The sequence below is a fragment of the Dermacentor andersoni genome, chromosome 11 (assembly GCF_023375885.2).
Source record: "Dermacentor andersoni chromosome 11, qqDerAnde1_hic_scaffold, whole genome shotgun sequence".
Taxonomy (NCBI): domain Eukaryota; kingdom Metazoa; phylum Arthropoda; class Arachnida; order Ixodida; family Ixodidae; genus Dermacentor; species Dermacentor andersoni.
The window spans coordinates 23,575,563-23,592,786 of NC_092824.1; the positions used below are offsets into that span (position 1 = coordinate 23,575,563).

The 17,224-nt window shown below is 45.8% G+C and overlaps 1 protein-coding gene and 1 long non-coding RNA gene across 3 annotated transcripts; one reads left to right on the forward strand and one right to left on the reverse strand.

The window, feature by feature from the left end:
• Window positions 1-1,421: 1,421 nt before the first annotated feature.
• Window positions 1,422-5,696, forward strand: LOC126517449 (putative nuclease HARBI1). Its single transcript, XM_050167164.3, has 4 exons — window positions 1,422-2,111; window positions 2,751-2,886; window positions 2,952-3,348; window positions 4,884-5,696. Exons 1-3 carry the CDS (start codon window positions 1,548-1,550, stop codon window positions 3,332-3,334), a joined length of 1,083 nt encoding a protein of 360 aa, XP_050023121.1. The 5' UTR covers window positions 1,422-1,547; the 3' UTR covers window positions 3,335-3,348; window positions 4,884-5,696.
• Window positions 3,350-15,894, reverse strand: LOC129381571 (uncharacterized). 2 transcript variants are annotated; one of them, XR_008609742.2, is made up of 3 exons: window positions 6,311-15,894; window positions 5,720-5,776; window positions 3,350-5,567 (listed from the first exon to the last, which is right to left on the reverse strand). It is a non-coding gene; the product is annotated as an uncharacterized lncRNA (long non-coding RNA). The 2 variants fall into 2 exon arrangements; XR_008609741.2 differs by having other exon boundaries at window positions 5,720-15,894.
• Between the last annotated feature and the right edge of the window lie 1,330 nt (window positions 15,895-17,224).

Sequence of the window (17,224 nt, forward strand, 5' to 3'; positions counted from 1 at the left end):
GCTTTACTGCATGACGCTAATTTTCACCCCTGTATTGCGGTGTAGCAAGCTACAATATAAACTTTGCATAATTAGGCTTTTTAGGATTATCTTTCTCGCAATACACTAATATTTCGCGGTGAAGCCTAAGCAATGTACCGTGAAGCATACTAAAAGTGAAAAGGGGCCACTGTCACTGGACATAATAAGAGTTCTTTAATCATACGCTCGCGAACCCGCCGCCTCTCAGGTCTCCTAAGTGGACATACTATGCTGGCTGATAGTGGCCCCCTCCCACATTTAGTATGCTTCACCACGTAACTAAAATGTACTGCGGCGAAGAAGCCGTACATTTGTATTGAGTGAATAAACAAATGGTTTTTACAACAGTACAGAAATAAACGCACACCATCCATCCGTCTACCGCACGGAAGAGCGTCGCAACGTACGGTAGCTGATTCACACAGGCCGTGTAGCCCACTTATCAGTCGTAAAGGGTATTATGGGTAATTCAAAATTTCAGACACACGTGTTTATGTTTACGTTCGCACTCCTTGCGTAATAAGACTCCCAGAACTTCCACAATAGAAAGCAATTTACAACACACAAAACGCAAAGAACACAGACACGTCTCGTTGTCAACTCGGCCGTCATGCAAATCACATATGGCGCGGAAAAACGTGAACATGCTGTGTTTAGCGTCGTAAACTTCATACTAGGCAAGGAGCTAGCACAACACAATCCCGCGACAGCCGCTAATGAGACCAAGACGGGAGCACATGTCTGTGAACGCGCAAACGGAGCCCCTAAGCCACTCTGCTCCTCCGCTGCACAGCTGCACCACTCGTTTCAAGCACAGCACACCAAACACACATTCAGCGCTGAACAGTGGGCGGTCGACGCAGTTGCATTTACATGACTTGCAGCGAGCAGCACATCCATCGATGTCCGTTAAGCAAAGTCGGACATGGCGACGCCACATCGCGGTTCGCAGAACTTTGCTGCCGAGGCGCTAGGCCACTTCGATATTTCAATTACCACCACCGCCGGGTTCTCAAGAAAGGACGGGTCACACAACGCAGATTCTGTACTGCCAGAGCTCACCGAGGCCAAATCCGCACTGCCGCACCGCCGCTACTCACGGCTTTCCGCCAAGTAACACAGAACCTACCACACAAGAACCAACACACAGAACCAACACACAAGCAACGCACGCACAATCACATGAGCAATGTTGAACAACGCGCCATGAACGCGCGGTCCAGAAAACGATCACGCCGAGGACGAACACGCCACGGCTGCGCTCGGCGGCTCGGCGCCAGCATCGCGCCTTCTGAAAAATCCCTAAACGATGCTGTCCCTAGGCACCTAGGATTAGGTCACGTGAGGGATTTTTGTACGACAAATAGACGCACGCCTAGAACTCTAGCCACCCTAGTCCGATTCAATAGAACGGATTAGAACGGCTACTAGACGGCTTGGATTGGATTAAAACGTAAGCGCTTCGGACAGTTAGCATCTTTTGTGTCCGGTTTAATCCAATTCGGCACTCCCAACAGTTCGAGAAAATGGCGTTTGCTTTCTCTGCCATGCCTTTTCGTGTCGCCTGTGCGGCTGCTGCAGTCGCGCAGAGACGACGACTCGAGGTAGGTGATGCATTTGAAGAGTTGACTGAAGAAGAGTTCCGGCAGTATTTTCGTCTGTCCAAACGAACAGTGCGTAGCTTGTGCGACGAGCTTGACCCTATCATTGGATGCCAGCGAGCCAGTGGCCTTTCCACAGAAAGGAAGGTGTTGTGCGCGCTGCGATTCTTCGCCACCGGAAGCTTCCAAAGGAGCCTTGGTCGCGAGGAGCACATAGGCATGGCACAGTCGGCCGTGAGCAACACCATTCACGAGGTGACGGAGGCCATCATTTCCGTGTCTGCCCGCAGAAAGTTGGTGGACTTTTCACTGACACCGGCTGCCAAGGATGAAGCAAAGGCGGCGTTTGCGCGACGCGGCGCCATTCCAGGCGTGCTCGCGTGCGTCGACGGCACGTTGATCGCCGTTATGAAGCCAGAGGGACTCGGCCCGGCCGACACGGCGAGCTTCATGTCGAGAAAGGGTTATTACGCCCTAAACGTCATGGTCGTAAGTACCGTTGGAATGTTTTACTTCAAACTGCAGTCGCCATTTTTACTCGCCCTTAGTAGCAATTGTTCAGTTTAATGCCCAAGCTAGCATAACTAGTAATGTAACGATTAAAAGAGGACATACGGGGAACTGTGTACGATCTCGTTGAAGTCTGACATGTCAGCGGTAATGATGAGTGCCATGTATTTGTGTGCATAAGCCGTCTGCCGTTCCAAAATTGCGTTTTCTTTCTGGCGTGCATACACAACGGAGTTATGCATTTGGAGGTATTAAGGCAAATGAGCAGCAGTCGTAGCAGAAATTGATACACTATAGGGAATATACGATGGAAGCATTTTGAACACGGAAGTACTTACATGGGCTGGCGTTGGCGTGTATGGGTGTTCTTGCGCAATATCGTGCCTCAAGCTTCCATTTAGCTATCAATTAGTGCAAACGATAGACGTGCGCACAGAGGGGGGGGGGGGGGGGGGGCATTGCCCCCCCCCCCATTCGCAAAGCCCTGTGCACTCGTATGGCTGAAACAGTGTAGCCACTTGTACCAGCGTACATGTATGTATTGCTTTCTGCATAAAAATGGCAAAAAGGGATTTCGAGCATATCTGCAGTGCTATTTTGTATTGCTCCCCATTGCAGGTGTGCAATGCGGAACTTCGCATTCTTGTTGTTGACCCCCGGTTCCCTGGTTCGTGCCACGACTCATGGGTATGGCAGCTCAATCCACTGCGTGCACGCCTAGCCGCACAACTGCAGCCTGGCGAGTATCTGCTTGGTAAGTATTCGTACTGCGTACCCCTAACTAGGGCAGAGCACTCAGCTGTCATTTTTCTGTAACAGGAGACTCAGGATATCCCCTCGAGCCATGGCTGCTTGTTCCAGTACCTGGCAGTCATGCCGGCACCACCTCCGAAAGCCACTACAACCGGGAGCACGCATCCATGCACAATGTTGTGGAGAGATGTATCAGGCTGTTGAAAAGCAAGTTCCGCTGCTTGCGGCACTTTCGGACACTGCTATACAGCCCCGATAGAGCAGCGCGGATCATTTATGCATGCGTTGCTCTCCATAACATTGCCTTGGACGCGGGCGACTGGACATTGGACGATTATGGTGGGGAAGTGCCACCAGCTGAGGAGCCCGGAGACAGCCAGGTGCTGGCACCGCACGACGTGTTTCTCAGAGGAAGGCAGCAGCGTAGCGCCGTTGTCAACCTTTTCTGAAGGACACAGGAATAGTGAGTTTTCATAATACATAATTTATTTATACAAATTGCAGTGGCCCTAGGCTATCACAGGGCTGTGTTTGTATAGCGGAAAATACATTAAAAATTTGTATACACATCAAGTGCACCTCCATACAGATGGTCAGTGTTCCAAATCCACACATCTGGCAGATGATGATTTAAACACAAACGAAGTAAAGTTATACAAAGAATACTTTAAAAAGAATGCCACAGCCGCGGATTCAGAAACAATTGTACCCGCAAGAGTCTCCAAGGCTGCCACTTATTAGCAGTAGTACTCGTGAAGCAGTCGTAAGGCAATGCTTCATGCCCCTTTATCTGTGAAGAACTGCATTTGCTTCCGTGCAAGCATCAATACGCAGATTGCGGATTCAAACACACACAAAAATCTAACGCTGAGTGTTGTGACAACATTACACTTGTCGCATCATGTCCAAATGGGTAGATTTAAATTAACGTCAAAGCGCAAGAAAATAGAAAGGTCAGCTTTATCACACACTATGATGACAAGTACATCACGAACCTTGTGGTACAACATGCTACACGTAGCGAAGCATGTGAGAACATTGCAACATCAGCATCACACAATTCGTTTTCACCATGGCACATAAAACTTGCAGTTACATTTATGTTACCTTGCAAGAAAGTATGGCTTTGACGGGTATGTCCGTTCCCTTCTCAGTGTTATGAGTCACTGACTAGAAGCATTCATTTCTCGACAGCAATTGTAGTGCGATGCTAAACAACAAGTGAATCATAATTGTAAAAAGGTGAGTGCACTTGCCAGCTGTGATGAAACTTAAATTACATACAACATGAATAATTGGCTCTACAATATCACAGCACCCAGAATGTGTCACACGTGAAACTTATTCTTGCAATGACTCACTTGGAATGAAGACTAGAGGAAACCAATCACTGGCGTGGTACAATGATGATGGCCGTTCTCATTTGTGAAACTACTATGCAACTTAAAGAGTGGCTAATTTGGTGCTCTAAAAAAAAAAAGAGCACATTGTAGTTGTTGCACCATAGCCTCACTGTGCCGAAATGAAAATATCACAGTGCAAACACTATGCACTAATGCTTCACAATGAGTGCAGTAAGCTACAACACATATTGAAGCAATATAAATATCAAAGTACAGAACCCATACACTGAAATCGAGAATTATTTGTAATTATTCTAGCGTGAATGACTATGCGCCTTCGAAATGTGTAAATAAAAAAAGCATGCTGGCGTTGCAGCTGGATAAGCATAAATAGAAAGAGGCAAATACTACAGAACAAAAATGGGTGCACGCATTACGCCTTTCGTCCAAAAGATCCTCCTGTGTTACTCATACAAGGCAACAAGGAAACTTAAAACTCAAAATGAAGCAACAATTCATGCCTCAAATGAAAGTTAACTTCTAAAACTCAAACAGCAATAAATAAATAAAATAAACTGAACTCATAAAACACAATAAATGAGTAAAATGACATTGAAAAGGTGAAAATAAACAATAAATTAATTTCTTGCTGCAGGTGCGCAGCTATGTCCCGTGCCATGGAGCGCACCTGCCCCATGATGCCCTCCTGAGCCGCTGCTGTCCTCTCTGCCGCGACAGCGAGGCGGGTGGTGGATTCTTCAATCCTCCGCAGCACCTGGAATGAATAATCGTGGTGGAACAGTTCGCATGAGTTGCTGATGACTCGCAACCAGCTCATGGCTGGAAGCTGCTGTTGTCAAGAATCGCAACGTGCACAACAATTCCCTCTCTGTTGAAGAGCCACTGGCCTGATGGCATCCTTTGGCAGTGTCAAGCGTCGTGTACAAGCTATGCCCTCTTTGTTTGGACAGACAAAGACCTGCTGGAACTATTCTTCCGTCATCTACTCAAATGCATCTCTCACCACCAAACAGCCCTTTTCAGGGCTAACCAACCTTTTGCCCGGCGGTTGATCATTGGCAAGATACGATACCGAGCCCTCAATACGACGCATATTTCTTTGTTTACATCCCAAGTTGGTTTGTTTTTCAGATTCCAATTCACTTATGATAACAGAGCATAAGGAATACTTACGTCCTTCATGTAAAATGACAGCAAAGAATCTACCAACCTGGAGCATCTCGTCGCCCTGTTCGAGGCTGCGGGCACATTGCGACGACATGGTCGGGAGGGTGTCCGCCCGTCGCGGTCGCTGTCCACGTGGTGGCCGTGCAGGACGCTGCAACACTGAAAGCATGCAGCATTTTCTACAGTTTCACTGCATTTTATGGTATGCATAAAAGTGGTTATGGCCATGTTATGGCTTATTGGGCTAGTTAAATAAAATACGAGAGCTTATTTTCTCTAACAGCTTGAGGATCAATAACTCACCAGGTGCAGCAGCCACCCTTACTGTGACTGATGTGCCGCGCGGTGGATCCTCTGCCACTGTAGAGTAAACACATTAAACGTTTACAAACTGCACACACATTTGGTGATAATTAAAACACTCATTCCTCTGATGCTTAAGTGTCACTGTGCTCCTCATGCCCGCAGCCTCGTCCGTAGCTTCGACGACTTCTATAGCTGCAGTGCGAATGTCAGCCTGCTGGAAAGTGTCATGAGCATGTCCCTCCACTACGTGGCTATTCGTTACACTGCCTATGTTACAAGTTTTCGTACTACATATTTGCGGAAATATTCTGCAATTATTAAGTGCTTAATAATCCCATGTATTACTATTCTCGTGCAGTTCCCTGAAGGCATACTATTTCTGTGATGATCACTTAATCCCCCTTTTCCCAAAAGCGCAGCCAACTGAGATTCTAGTTGATTAACCTACCTGCTTATCCATTCTCTCCTGCGCTATTTGCCTGTTCACCAAAGTGTCGTGTTCCACTAAAGGTACCACTTACAGATAATGGCAAACTCTAAGTCGGCACCGTTCAAGAACCCATGCTATTATGGCGGCAGTGTGCTTACCTCTTGGTAGGGAAGGGTGGTGATGCCACGCAAGCGGACTGTCCCTGTCAGCTGCAGTACTCGGCCGTGGAAGACGGAAAAGCGACCCCCTCCAGTGCTTCTGAATATACACACCAATGTTGAAGGACAAATCGCCCAGACCATTCGACGGTCACTCACCTTTGCTCTTGGGCGATTGTGGTAGCGTCGTGGCGGGCCTCGAACACCTGTTTTTGCCACCACTCCTGCCACTGTTTCACCGTTTTTATGACAGGCCCTTCCTCGTTCAGCGCATTGGCCAGCTGCTGCCACGGCCATCGCCAGTTGCCAACAGTGAAGCCTGGCCCCAGCTTGCTGGATCTTAAAGCCAGCTGGGGATGCTGCTCCATAAAAGTGAGCACCGTCTCCCGCTGGCCCTCGGAAGCACGCGGTTCCTTGATGGGTGCGCAAGGTGTCAGGTTTTGCACCATGGCTCTCCCATAGAATGAAGAACTTTGGCTTTCTGCACGCAACTGCTGGACTGAACCAACCACTTCAAAAGTCGCGCCGTTTGCTTGAAACTGGGTAGTGGCTAGCGCCACCAGTAAACGTTTCGCAAAGCTGAGACGCCACCTAGCGCCATTTCAAGACATTAACCCCAATAATTTGTTTCAGTCATTCCGCATTCCAAATTGAATGTTTCAAAATCAACAACACATTTTACTACTCAGTCATAATAGTAAAATATTTCTCGAAATGTTAGAAACGCTTCTCAATATGTTATACGTTCCCCAAGCAGACGTCAAAAGCGTGATGCAGGCTTCCACTTCGCTCATTGGTTGTTTGCTTCCTCTCATTCTCGCAAACATTGCGGACCGCCTATTTCGTGATGTAAAGAATGGACCGCCTCCGTTCGATTTTGGAACGCGTACAAGATCGCGCCACAAGTGTCCATAATGAGCGCTAACCTATGTCGTCGCCTCAAAAAAGTTCTTACGCACACCATCACTCGAGCCGTATGCATCACCGATGGCGCCACTGTTGCCGTCAGGGTATGTGCACTGCTCGCATAGGAATTGCTGCCCGCCAAGTTCCAGTCCTGCTCACCGTGCTGACCAGTTGCCCTCATGACCTAATCTTCGGGCTCGACTTTCTGACGACGCATTCTGCCCTCATCGACTGTGCCACCGGTACGCTGTGCCTCAAGCTTCCTGTTCTTTCAGATGTTTGCCCCGAACACCCTCTGCACTACAGTGTTTGTTCACTTGCCTCCAAAAGTCCTAACCTTCGTCGAATTCGCCTCAACGGCAACCGTGGCTGATGGCGTCTATGTTGTCGCACATATTTGTGATGTCCTCCTGGTGCGCGTTTCTATGCCACCCTTCGTCGTAACCCTTGCCACTAATCGGATCGGTCTCCCCGTTATCAATTTTGGCTTGACGAAGCAAGCGTTACCTGAAGGCATAGCAGTGGCCACGCTCTGGTCAGTGACAGATGACCACGTCACTGCTTTTGCAGCCGACGTGTCTCCAGATCCTCATGATTATCCGCAGGATGACTTGAACCTCGACGGCCCATTACGCCCCATGGTCGCTCCGGACCTTGCACGTGACCAACCAGCCGCCCTATATCACTTTTTCTTTTCTCCCGCAATATATTTGACACTGACAATCGACCACTTGGTCAGACGCCCCTTGTTAAGCATCGGATAAACACTGGTGATGCGGCTCCCATTCACCACGGAAGAGTGGAAAGTTATTCAGCATGAAGTACACAAGATGCTCATCAGAGGCATTGTTGAGCCCTCGTCAAGTCCTTGGGCGTCGCTGGTTGTGCTCGTCAAAAAGAAAGATGGCACGTGACGTTTCCGAGTTGATTACCACCACCAAAACCGAATTACTAAAGAGGACGTTTACCCTTTACCACGAATCGACGACGCTCTTGATTGTCTTCGCGGTGCCAAATACTTTTCGTCCGTCTACCTTCGATCTGGCTATTGGCAGATTTCCGTCGATGAGCAAGACCAAGAACAGACCGCTTTCGTCACTGCAGATGGCCTCTACCAATTCAAGGTTATGCCGTTTGGTTTATGCAATGCCCCGCCACGTTCGAACGGATGATCGACTCTCTGTTTAAAGGTTTCAAATGGTCAATTTGCCTTTGTTACCTCGAGGACATCCTTGTATTCTCTCCTACATTTGAGACTCACCTTCAGCGCGTCGCAGCTGTCCTTGATGTCTTCCGCATGGCTGGGCTCCAGTTAAACTCATCGAAGTGCCACTGCGGGCGCCGACAGATTACAGTGCTAGGCAATCTCATTGATAGTGCCGGAGTACAACCCAACCCGGAGAAGGTTCAAGCGGTAACGGCTTTTCCTGTACCTCAGTCTGTCAAAGACGTCCATAATATTGTGGGGCTCTGTTCTTATTTCCAACGGTTCGTGAAAGATTTTGCAGCAATCACTCGATCACTCGCTGAACTTCTGAAAAAAGACGTGCCTTTTACGTGGGGTTCCCCTCGGGCTGCTGCATTTTCATGCCTTATCACGATTCTCTCCAATCCACCAACCTTGGCCCACTTTGACCCGTACGCACCTACAGAGGTCCAAACCAATGCCAGTGGTTATGGGATCGGCGCCGTCTTATCGCAACGCCAACACGGACACAACCGCGTTATAGCCTACGCCAGCCGGCTCCTCGCCCCTGCAGAGCGCAGCTGTTTGATTACTGAGCATGAATGTCCTGCTCTTGTCTGGGCTGTTTCAAAGTTCCGCCCATACTTATATGGCAAGCCCTTCTCAGTAATCACAGACTATCATGTGCTCTGTTGGCTTTTGTCGCTCAAGGATCCTACTGGCCGGCTCGGTCGTTGGGCCTTCTAACTACAAGAATATCCCTACACAGTGACTTACAAGTCGGGATGCCAACACCAGGACGCAGATTGCCTCTCTCGCTACACAGTCAAAGATGCGACCTCTACGTCTGATACTGTCACCGATGCCTGTGTTCTTTCTGTTTTTTCACTGCTCCATGTCGCCGATGAGCAGCGCTGTGAGCCGTCCTTGTGTATCATCATTGACCGCCTGGAATCGTTACTTGCCGACAGTTTCCTTTGCTTATTCACACTTCAAGATGGCGCACCCTACCACCGCAATGTTCACCCCGACGGCCCTGCATTACTCCTTGTGATCCCTAAACAGTAAACACCTTCGCTTGGCTGTTCTCTACGAACTTCACGACCTCCCCACTGCCGGTCACCTGGGTGTGTCACATACCTACGACCGGATCCGCCAACGCTTTTTTTGGCCAGGGCTTGCTTGCTCCGTTCGAAGATAGGTAGCTGCGTGTGAGAAATGTCAGCGACACAAGACACCACTGACGCTCCCTGCTGGCTACCTTCAACCACTCGACTTCCCGCGGAACCATTCTTTCGGGTTGGTTTGGACTTACTTGGCCCTTTTCCTCTTTCTACCTCTGAAACAGGTGGATCGCTGTGATTACGTCACGCGCTACGCCATCACCCGAGCGCCTCCTACTAGCTGTGCCACAGATGTCGCCCATTTTCTTCTACGCGACGTGATTTTATAACATGGAGCTCCGCAACAACTTCTCACAGACCGTGGCTGGACATTCCTATCAAAAGTTATCCCGGACATCCTGCACTCCTGTGCCATGAGGCACAAGCTATCCATGTCATACCATCCGCAAACAAATGGCCTCACGCACCATCTCAATCGCACTCTCACAGACATGCTCGCGAAATATGTATCTTCAGACCACATTGACTGGGACCTCACTCTACCGTTTGTCACATTTGCTTATAATTCCTCGCGCCACGACACCGCCGGTTATTTCCCATTTTTCCTTCTGTTCGGCCAAGAACCAGCACTGCCCCTCGACACAACTCTACCTGTTCAAGCGGCATCGACCAATGAATATGCACTTGACACCATCGCCCACTGTGCCCACGCAAGAGAAATTGCCCGTGACTGCCTTCCGAAATCCCAAGAGAGTGAAAGGCGTTAGTACAACCGGCGACACCGAGATGTGCACTTCCCGCCTATTTCTTTGGTGCTTCTATGGTCTCCGTTGCGTCAGGTCGGCCTGTCAGAAAAACTGCTGTCTCGTTACACAGACCCATACCGAGTGCTTCATGCCGTGACTACTGTCACCTACGAGATCGCCCCTGACACCCTATCTGCTTTCCAGTCCAGTGATATCGTGCGCGTTACATGACTGAAGCAGTATCACCCTCCCAGTGATGACATTTAGACGCTTCGGGACGTCGCTTCTGCTGCTGGGGGATTATGCTACACGCGTGTGGTGTTGGATTGTTTGAACGAGGTGAGTGGGCGCCATCACTCGAGAAAAGAGGAGGAAGAACGAACTGGGTTCGCACTGTGAGTCTAACCAGTCAGCGCTGCAACCGCTGTTGTAAATATAACGTGTAAATAGTTGCTCGTCTTACTGACTTGTCCTTGGCGTAAGAATATTATGGTAAGCAATAGGAGGATGCTCCCACTGCCACCTTCAAATACTTTTTTAACTAGCTGAGAACACTTATGGGGAATAAAATTTGCGGTTCCATGCAGTCAAGAGAAGACAAACCAGACAAGACAAAAATATCAAGCGGACATGCATGTTTGATCTCCCGTGGAATCGCCTCCATGTCTTTCTCGTTACACATTCTGTTCGCGAGACAATCTGACTTTGGTGTGTAAGCTTGAAAGTTGTGTTTAGCACCTATCTATTTATTTATTTATTTAAATGCTCTCAATGCCATTGTGGCATTACAGAGAGGAGTGGTGTTACATGTTCAGAATGGCAGTCTTGAATGACGCATGCTCAGGGTTGCTGGCGATGGAGGCAGAGAGGTGATTCCATTCTGATGATGTCTTTGGCACGTAGGAATGGAAGTACATGTTGGTCTGACAGAACAGCACTTGTACTTTGAAGTTATGGTTGACGCAGGATGAAAAATAACAAGGTGGCGAGAACAATGTGCATTTCTGTTCAGGATTCGTAAAGAAGATTTTATGAAAGAGACATAGGCGGGCCTGCTTCCTTTTGACAGAGAGGTTAGGAAGGTCTAGAGAAATCTTTATTAAAGTAATACTGGCGGTGCGAGAATAATTAGAAACAATGAACCGAGCTGAACGATTTTGGTTGGCTTCTAGTGTGTTTACAAGTGTAGAGGAGCGAGGATTCAAGATTGAAGAAGCGCACTTGAGTTTTGACCCGACTAAAGTTTTATCAAGAAGTTTTAAGGAAATAGGAGCCAAAGCAAAGTTACGTTGCAAAAAACCAAGAGTGCGATTTGCATTGTTAATGACGTAGTTAACGTCAGTATCCGTGATAAATTGTTATCTATGCGGACACCTAGGTATCGAAGTATTGACACGTAACAAATGAAAATTAGTAATGGAATAAACAGCGATGGTACAGTCGGCAGTTCTTTGGGAAATCCTCATTATTCTGCATTTGTTAACATTCAATTTCATGGACCCGAGTGAACACCAAGAACTAATGCTGTCAAGATCAGATTGAAGTTGAGAATCATAAGAGTTAGATATTACGCAGTGGAGGACACAATCATTCGCGAAAGCCTGATTGTTTATGTAATGCAGGTGGGAAGGTCGTTAATGTAAATTAGAAACAGTACAGGTCCGAGGATGGAGCCTTGTGGTACACCATATGTGACGGAACAATTGCGCGAGTTATGGCCGTTAGCTGTTACATGCTGGGTTTTGTTAGATAAGAAGCATTTAATCCACTGCAAAAAATTCAAGTCAATATTTAGCAGACTTAGTTTTTGCAAAAGCAAATGGTGAGTGTGATTGTCATTATGTGATTGATTGTGATTGTCAGCCAGCAACAGAGACACTGAACTATATGGCGCGGGTCTTTGTTGTCTTCTCCGAAGTGCCATGGAAAAGCACAGGAGTGCGTCTGCTTCACTAGAACTGTTACAGAAGGTTCGTAGGCTTTGTTCTGACGTGCGTTGGCAGCGCACACTTTCGGTGGCTTGTAGCAATGCAAGCTCAAAGCAAACGTCTATCTGCTCCGGCGAGCTGACTGGAGACGCCAAGAGAGATGGCATACCAACAAGGTTGAATTTCTGCTAACCTCACTTGAATCTTTTCTGCTCGCGACCAATCCAAGTTTCCTAGCTCTCCCTGAGATGTGGCTAAACAACAATTTGAAAGATTTTGAAATAGCTATAGCAAACTACAGTAATACGCAAAGAAAGGCCAACATGTGGTGGTGGGGCGGCTATACTGATAAAAAAACAAAATCCCTTTCACCATGCTTTCTTATGCCGAGGGTGGTGTTGAAGCGATTTCTTGCCGATTACTTTACCCTTCCCACCCCATCATTGTTGGATGTGTCTATCGTAGCCCATCATCAAATATCCCTTAACATCCTTACACGTGTACGTGCTTCGCCATCTAAAATGTCTACAAGGGACAAGCTTAATATTACTAAGTGACTTCAATCTACCTGATATCGACTGGTGCGCTATGATGTAACGCTCAAAATTGCCTGACATAATTTTCATATAATATTGTCTTTTAACCTCACTCAAATAATAGATCAACCTACTGGCATACAAGGTTCTAGCTCTGCTTTACTAGATTTAGTATTTCTAAGTGACCACTTCGATGTAAGTTTATCAAAAACTCTTCTTGACGAATTGACAGACCACAATATATCACTCTACAGTATCCCATCGGAGTACAAAACTACTGCCCATAAAACCACATCTACCTATTTCAATTTCAACTCTGCTGATGACACCAGCATATTGGATCACCTAAGTTGTGAAATTTCCTCCATCAAGGACCTAGCAGATGACAAACGCGGACATTGAAACACTGTGGCAGCAATTCAAAGTAATTACATCTTTTTGCATCCATAACTTCGTGCCGATAAAAACTAGCAAAACAAACAAACAGAACCTGTGGATTAATCGGGATATAATTCACATGAAATGAAAAGTAATACGCCTCAGAAAATTGCATAAAAAACATCCAAACCAGGTTACCAGTACCACTCTCAACGAAACCATCAAAATCTTAAAATCTAAAATGAAGGCCAAGGATACTTACCTTAAATATTCGCTTACCAACTTTCTGAGAAAGTTTTGGAGCTACCTAAACCAAAAAAATAATTGCACCAGCACACTAACACCGAAAGAAAGTAAAGACAGAGCAAACTCATTAAACTCCTGTTTTAAATCAGTCTACACTACCGATGACCAAAGCACAGCAGATATTTCGACAACCTGCAGCAGTATAAATGAGCCAATCACAGTAGATGAGGCAGGAATACTTACCCTACTACTAAACTTGGATCCAAAAAGAAGAAACTGGACCTGACAATATTTCAAATCATTTCTTAACGTGATACGCAGAATTGGTAGCTAAATGTTTGTGTCTCATGTTCAGTAAATCTTTACTAACCTGCTCCCGTTCTACTGACTGGAAAAAAGCTTAAGATAATTCCTGTGTATAAATCGGGTAACAAAGCTGGTGCCTGTAACTATCGACCCATCTCATTAGCTAGCATGGTATGTAAAATTCTTGAACATATCATCCTCAAACACATTACTCTGTACCTTGAGAAAAACATGTTTTGTCATCTTTTCAACACAGATTGCGCCGAGGGCTATCTACAGTCACCCAACTTATAGAATTTATCCATGACCTACCTTCAAGTATTGATCACCAAAAGCAAGTCGATCTAATCCTACTTGACTTCTACAAAGCATTCGATAGAATATCCCATCCAAAAATGATTATGAAGCTTAAGTTGGCAATAGGCGACAGACCAATTACAAGATGGGTTGAAAACTATCTCTCTAATGGGACTCAGTTTGTCGAAGTGAATCACGAGTATTCAGGAATTACCACGGTTACCTCCGATGTTCCACAAGGTAGTGTCCTTGCCCCAATCTTATTTCTAATATTCATTAATGATCTGCCTGGTATTGTGACTACTAACATAAGGCTACTTGCTGACGATTGCATAATTTATAAAGAAATCAACTCACCCGAGGATCACAGTATACTGAATCATGCTCTAAAATTAATAACAGGCTGGTGTTGCAACTGGCAAATGAGTCTTAATGTAAGCAAATCAGCCGTCACGCATATTACTAGAAATCAGAACATCTCGATATACCCTTACACAGTTGGCAGCACTCCAATGACAACAGTTAAAGAATATAAATATCTTGGCCTAATAATATCAAGACAATGTCAGGTGGGACTCTCATGTTAAACCTGTAACATCTAAAGCTTTAAAAAGACTTTTCTTCCTCCAAAGGCGCCTCCATCAAAGTACACCAGAAATTAAACTACTTGCCTATACCACATTCGTTAGATCTATCCTAGAATATGCAAATTTGTCCAGGTTTCCACATACTAATAAAGTAATAACAATGCTAGAGAGAGTGCAGAGAAAGGCAATCAGATTTATTTACAATGAGTACAACCTAACTGCCTCTCCATCCCAACAAATTAACAGAGCCGGATTATTCACTTTACAAAATCCTGCCAAACATGCTCGTCTGAAAGTAATCTACCAACTACTACACAATAAATTATTTATAGATAGCTCCCGCTACTTGACTAAATCTGAAACTAGGCAAACACGTCGTAATCACCTCCGATCATTACAAGAATACTGTTTTAGCACCGACTGTTTTAGATTTTCATTCTTTGCACTCGCAAGCTAGAAATGGAACCACTTACTTTCACATATTATCCTCAGTCCATCACTAGAAGCCTTTTTACAATCTTATGAGATTCACCTACATGCCTCGCAGATATGACTTGTCCACCTTATTCCATTGTGTTGCAAATACCAATAAAAAGCTTGTTAATTGTTGTTTATAGTTTCCTTAAATAATTCTCTTCTCTGTAAAAATTGTATAATGCACAAAAAAATATGTAACCTAATGCACTTTGTACCACCCCTTGTATTTCTGCATATTGATGATGTACTCTTGATGACTAATATTGCATGTTCTCCATGAACAACAACATTGTAATACTTTCACCACTCCACAAGAAATTAGTCCGCCTGTGTACTCACTCTTCGATTTGTATTTTTTGTATTGTACGTTTCTTTCCCTCCCTGCAATAATCCCCTCTTGGGATTGGCAATATGTTTAAATAAATAAATAAATAATAAATAAAAATGCGACGTCACGGCCTCTCATATTTTGTTTTTTTTTCTCCACATGTGGGTGCTCAGAAGAGCCCCAAGTGTTCAGGATAACCAACGATTTAGAACACAGAAAGCAAAGCAGCCAAAGTTCCCGAAGCCTGCCTCCAACTTGAAAAGGTGTCTCCCTACTGTTAGCGACATTCGAATGAGAGAAGGTGCTCTTTGCAACACCTGACCTCTTTCAATTTGCGCTGAGCAAGCTCGGAATGCCTATCACAACCATTTATTTTTTTTTGAGCAGCCAGTCAGCTTCAAAAGCATTGGCTTCCTCCATGCACAACGAGCCATTGTATGTCACATGAAGATGCTCCCTACAGCCCAGACATATCAGATGTGTCTTTTGGAACACTCAAATTTGCCTGCAGCCAACATTGTCACCCCAGCTGGCTGCTGAACTACGTAACTCAACAAAGGATTGAATCATACCAACTCAAATGTATGAATTCATACAAGCTGGGAACATCAGAGTTGTACATATGATACAGAAAAGCCCTCCAGCTACTTGCCGTGGTTGCTTAGTGGCTATGGTGTTGGGCGGCTAAGCACGAGGTTGCGGGACTGAATTCCAGCGAGGCAGCCGCATTTCAATGGGGGCGAAATGTGAAAACACCCATGTACTTAGATGTAGGTGCATGTTAAAGAACCCTATGTGGTCCGAATTTCCGGAGTCTCCCACTACAACGTGCCTCATAATCAGATCGGGGTTTTGGCACATAAAACCACATACTTTGTTAAACACTTTTTTTACCCTCCAGCTGAGTTTGCAAAGATAATATTGCTGAACTTCAGAAATTATTTGCTGTCAACCAAATGAAAAAACAAACACAGCACTCATCGCTTTCAAAATACCGTCACTTTTATGCACAGTTCCCGTCCAAAGTGTCATAATGGGGGTCCATCTCTATAAACCACAACCTGTCATCATCACTACGTGTCACTGTATAGGCCACAGTGAAGGCATGGGCCCAAACTTTGCCACAACAAAATATGATGTGTGGTTTTATAAAGAATGAACATTACTATTCCATAACTATGACTTCGTGTGTGAATTATAGAGGTGTACACATGGTAACAAATTTCACATGTACAGACCACAAACAGGCCAAAATAGAACTTGTAAAATAAGGAACATGCTCAAACTGGATACGAATAGGTTCAGCTTTCGAGGACTGCCTTGATGCCATTTTTTCCCACAAAATGCTTCCTGGAATTCAAAGCCAGCAAATGCATCCATCTAAATTTTCGCTCGCTCAAGCTAAGAGAGACCAAATCCAGAGCTTGCAACCAGCTCAAACTGTGCGGATACTGCCAAAGTTGAAAGCATCGCTCACTGAGACCATCATGGAAGAGTTAATTCTCATACTGCAAGAGCAACTTGCAAAACAAATACACAACAGATTGGGCAAGTGATAAATCAGCAAATACTTCCACAGCTTAGACATCTCACAGGGGTATACGTCACTGTGTCTACAATGATGACGCTGCTGCCTAGCATCCTTAGTGCTGCCCTTCAAACTCCCCGTCAGCTTACTCCTCTACCTACTAAATGACAATCATGATTAACTTGCTACCCTCTTAAAACGTGAGTTTGATTTAGAACTGTCATGAGTTATGCTCCCCAGAACCAGAAATTTTACAGCGAAGCTGTCAGCCTCTCGGTGGTCGGCATTTTTTGTGTCCGTCTGTGAGCAGAGAAACCATCATCAGCAATGGCTCATACCCC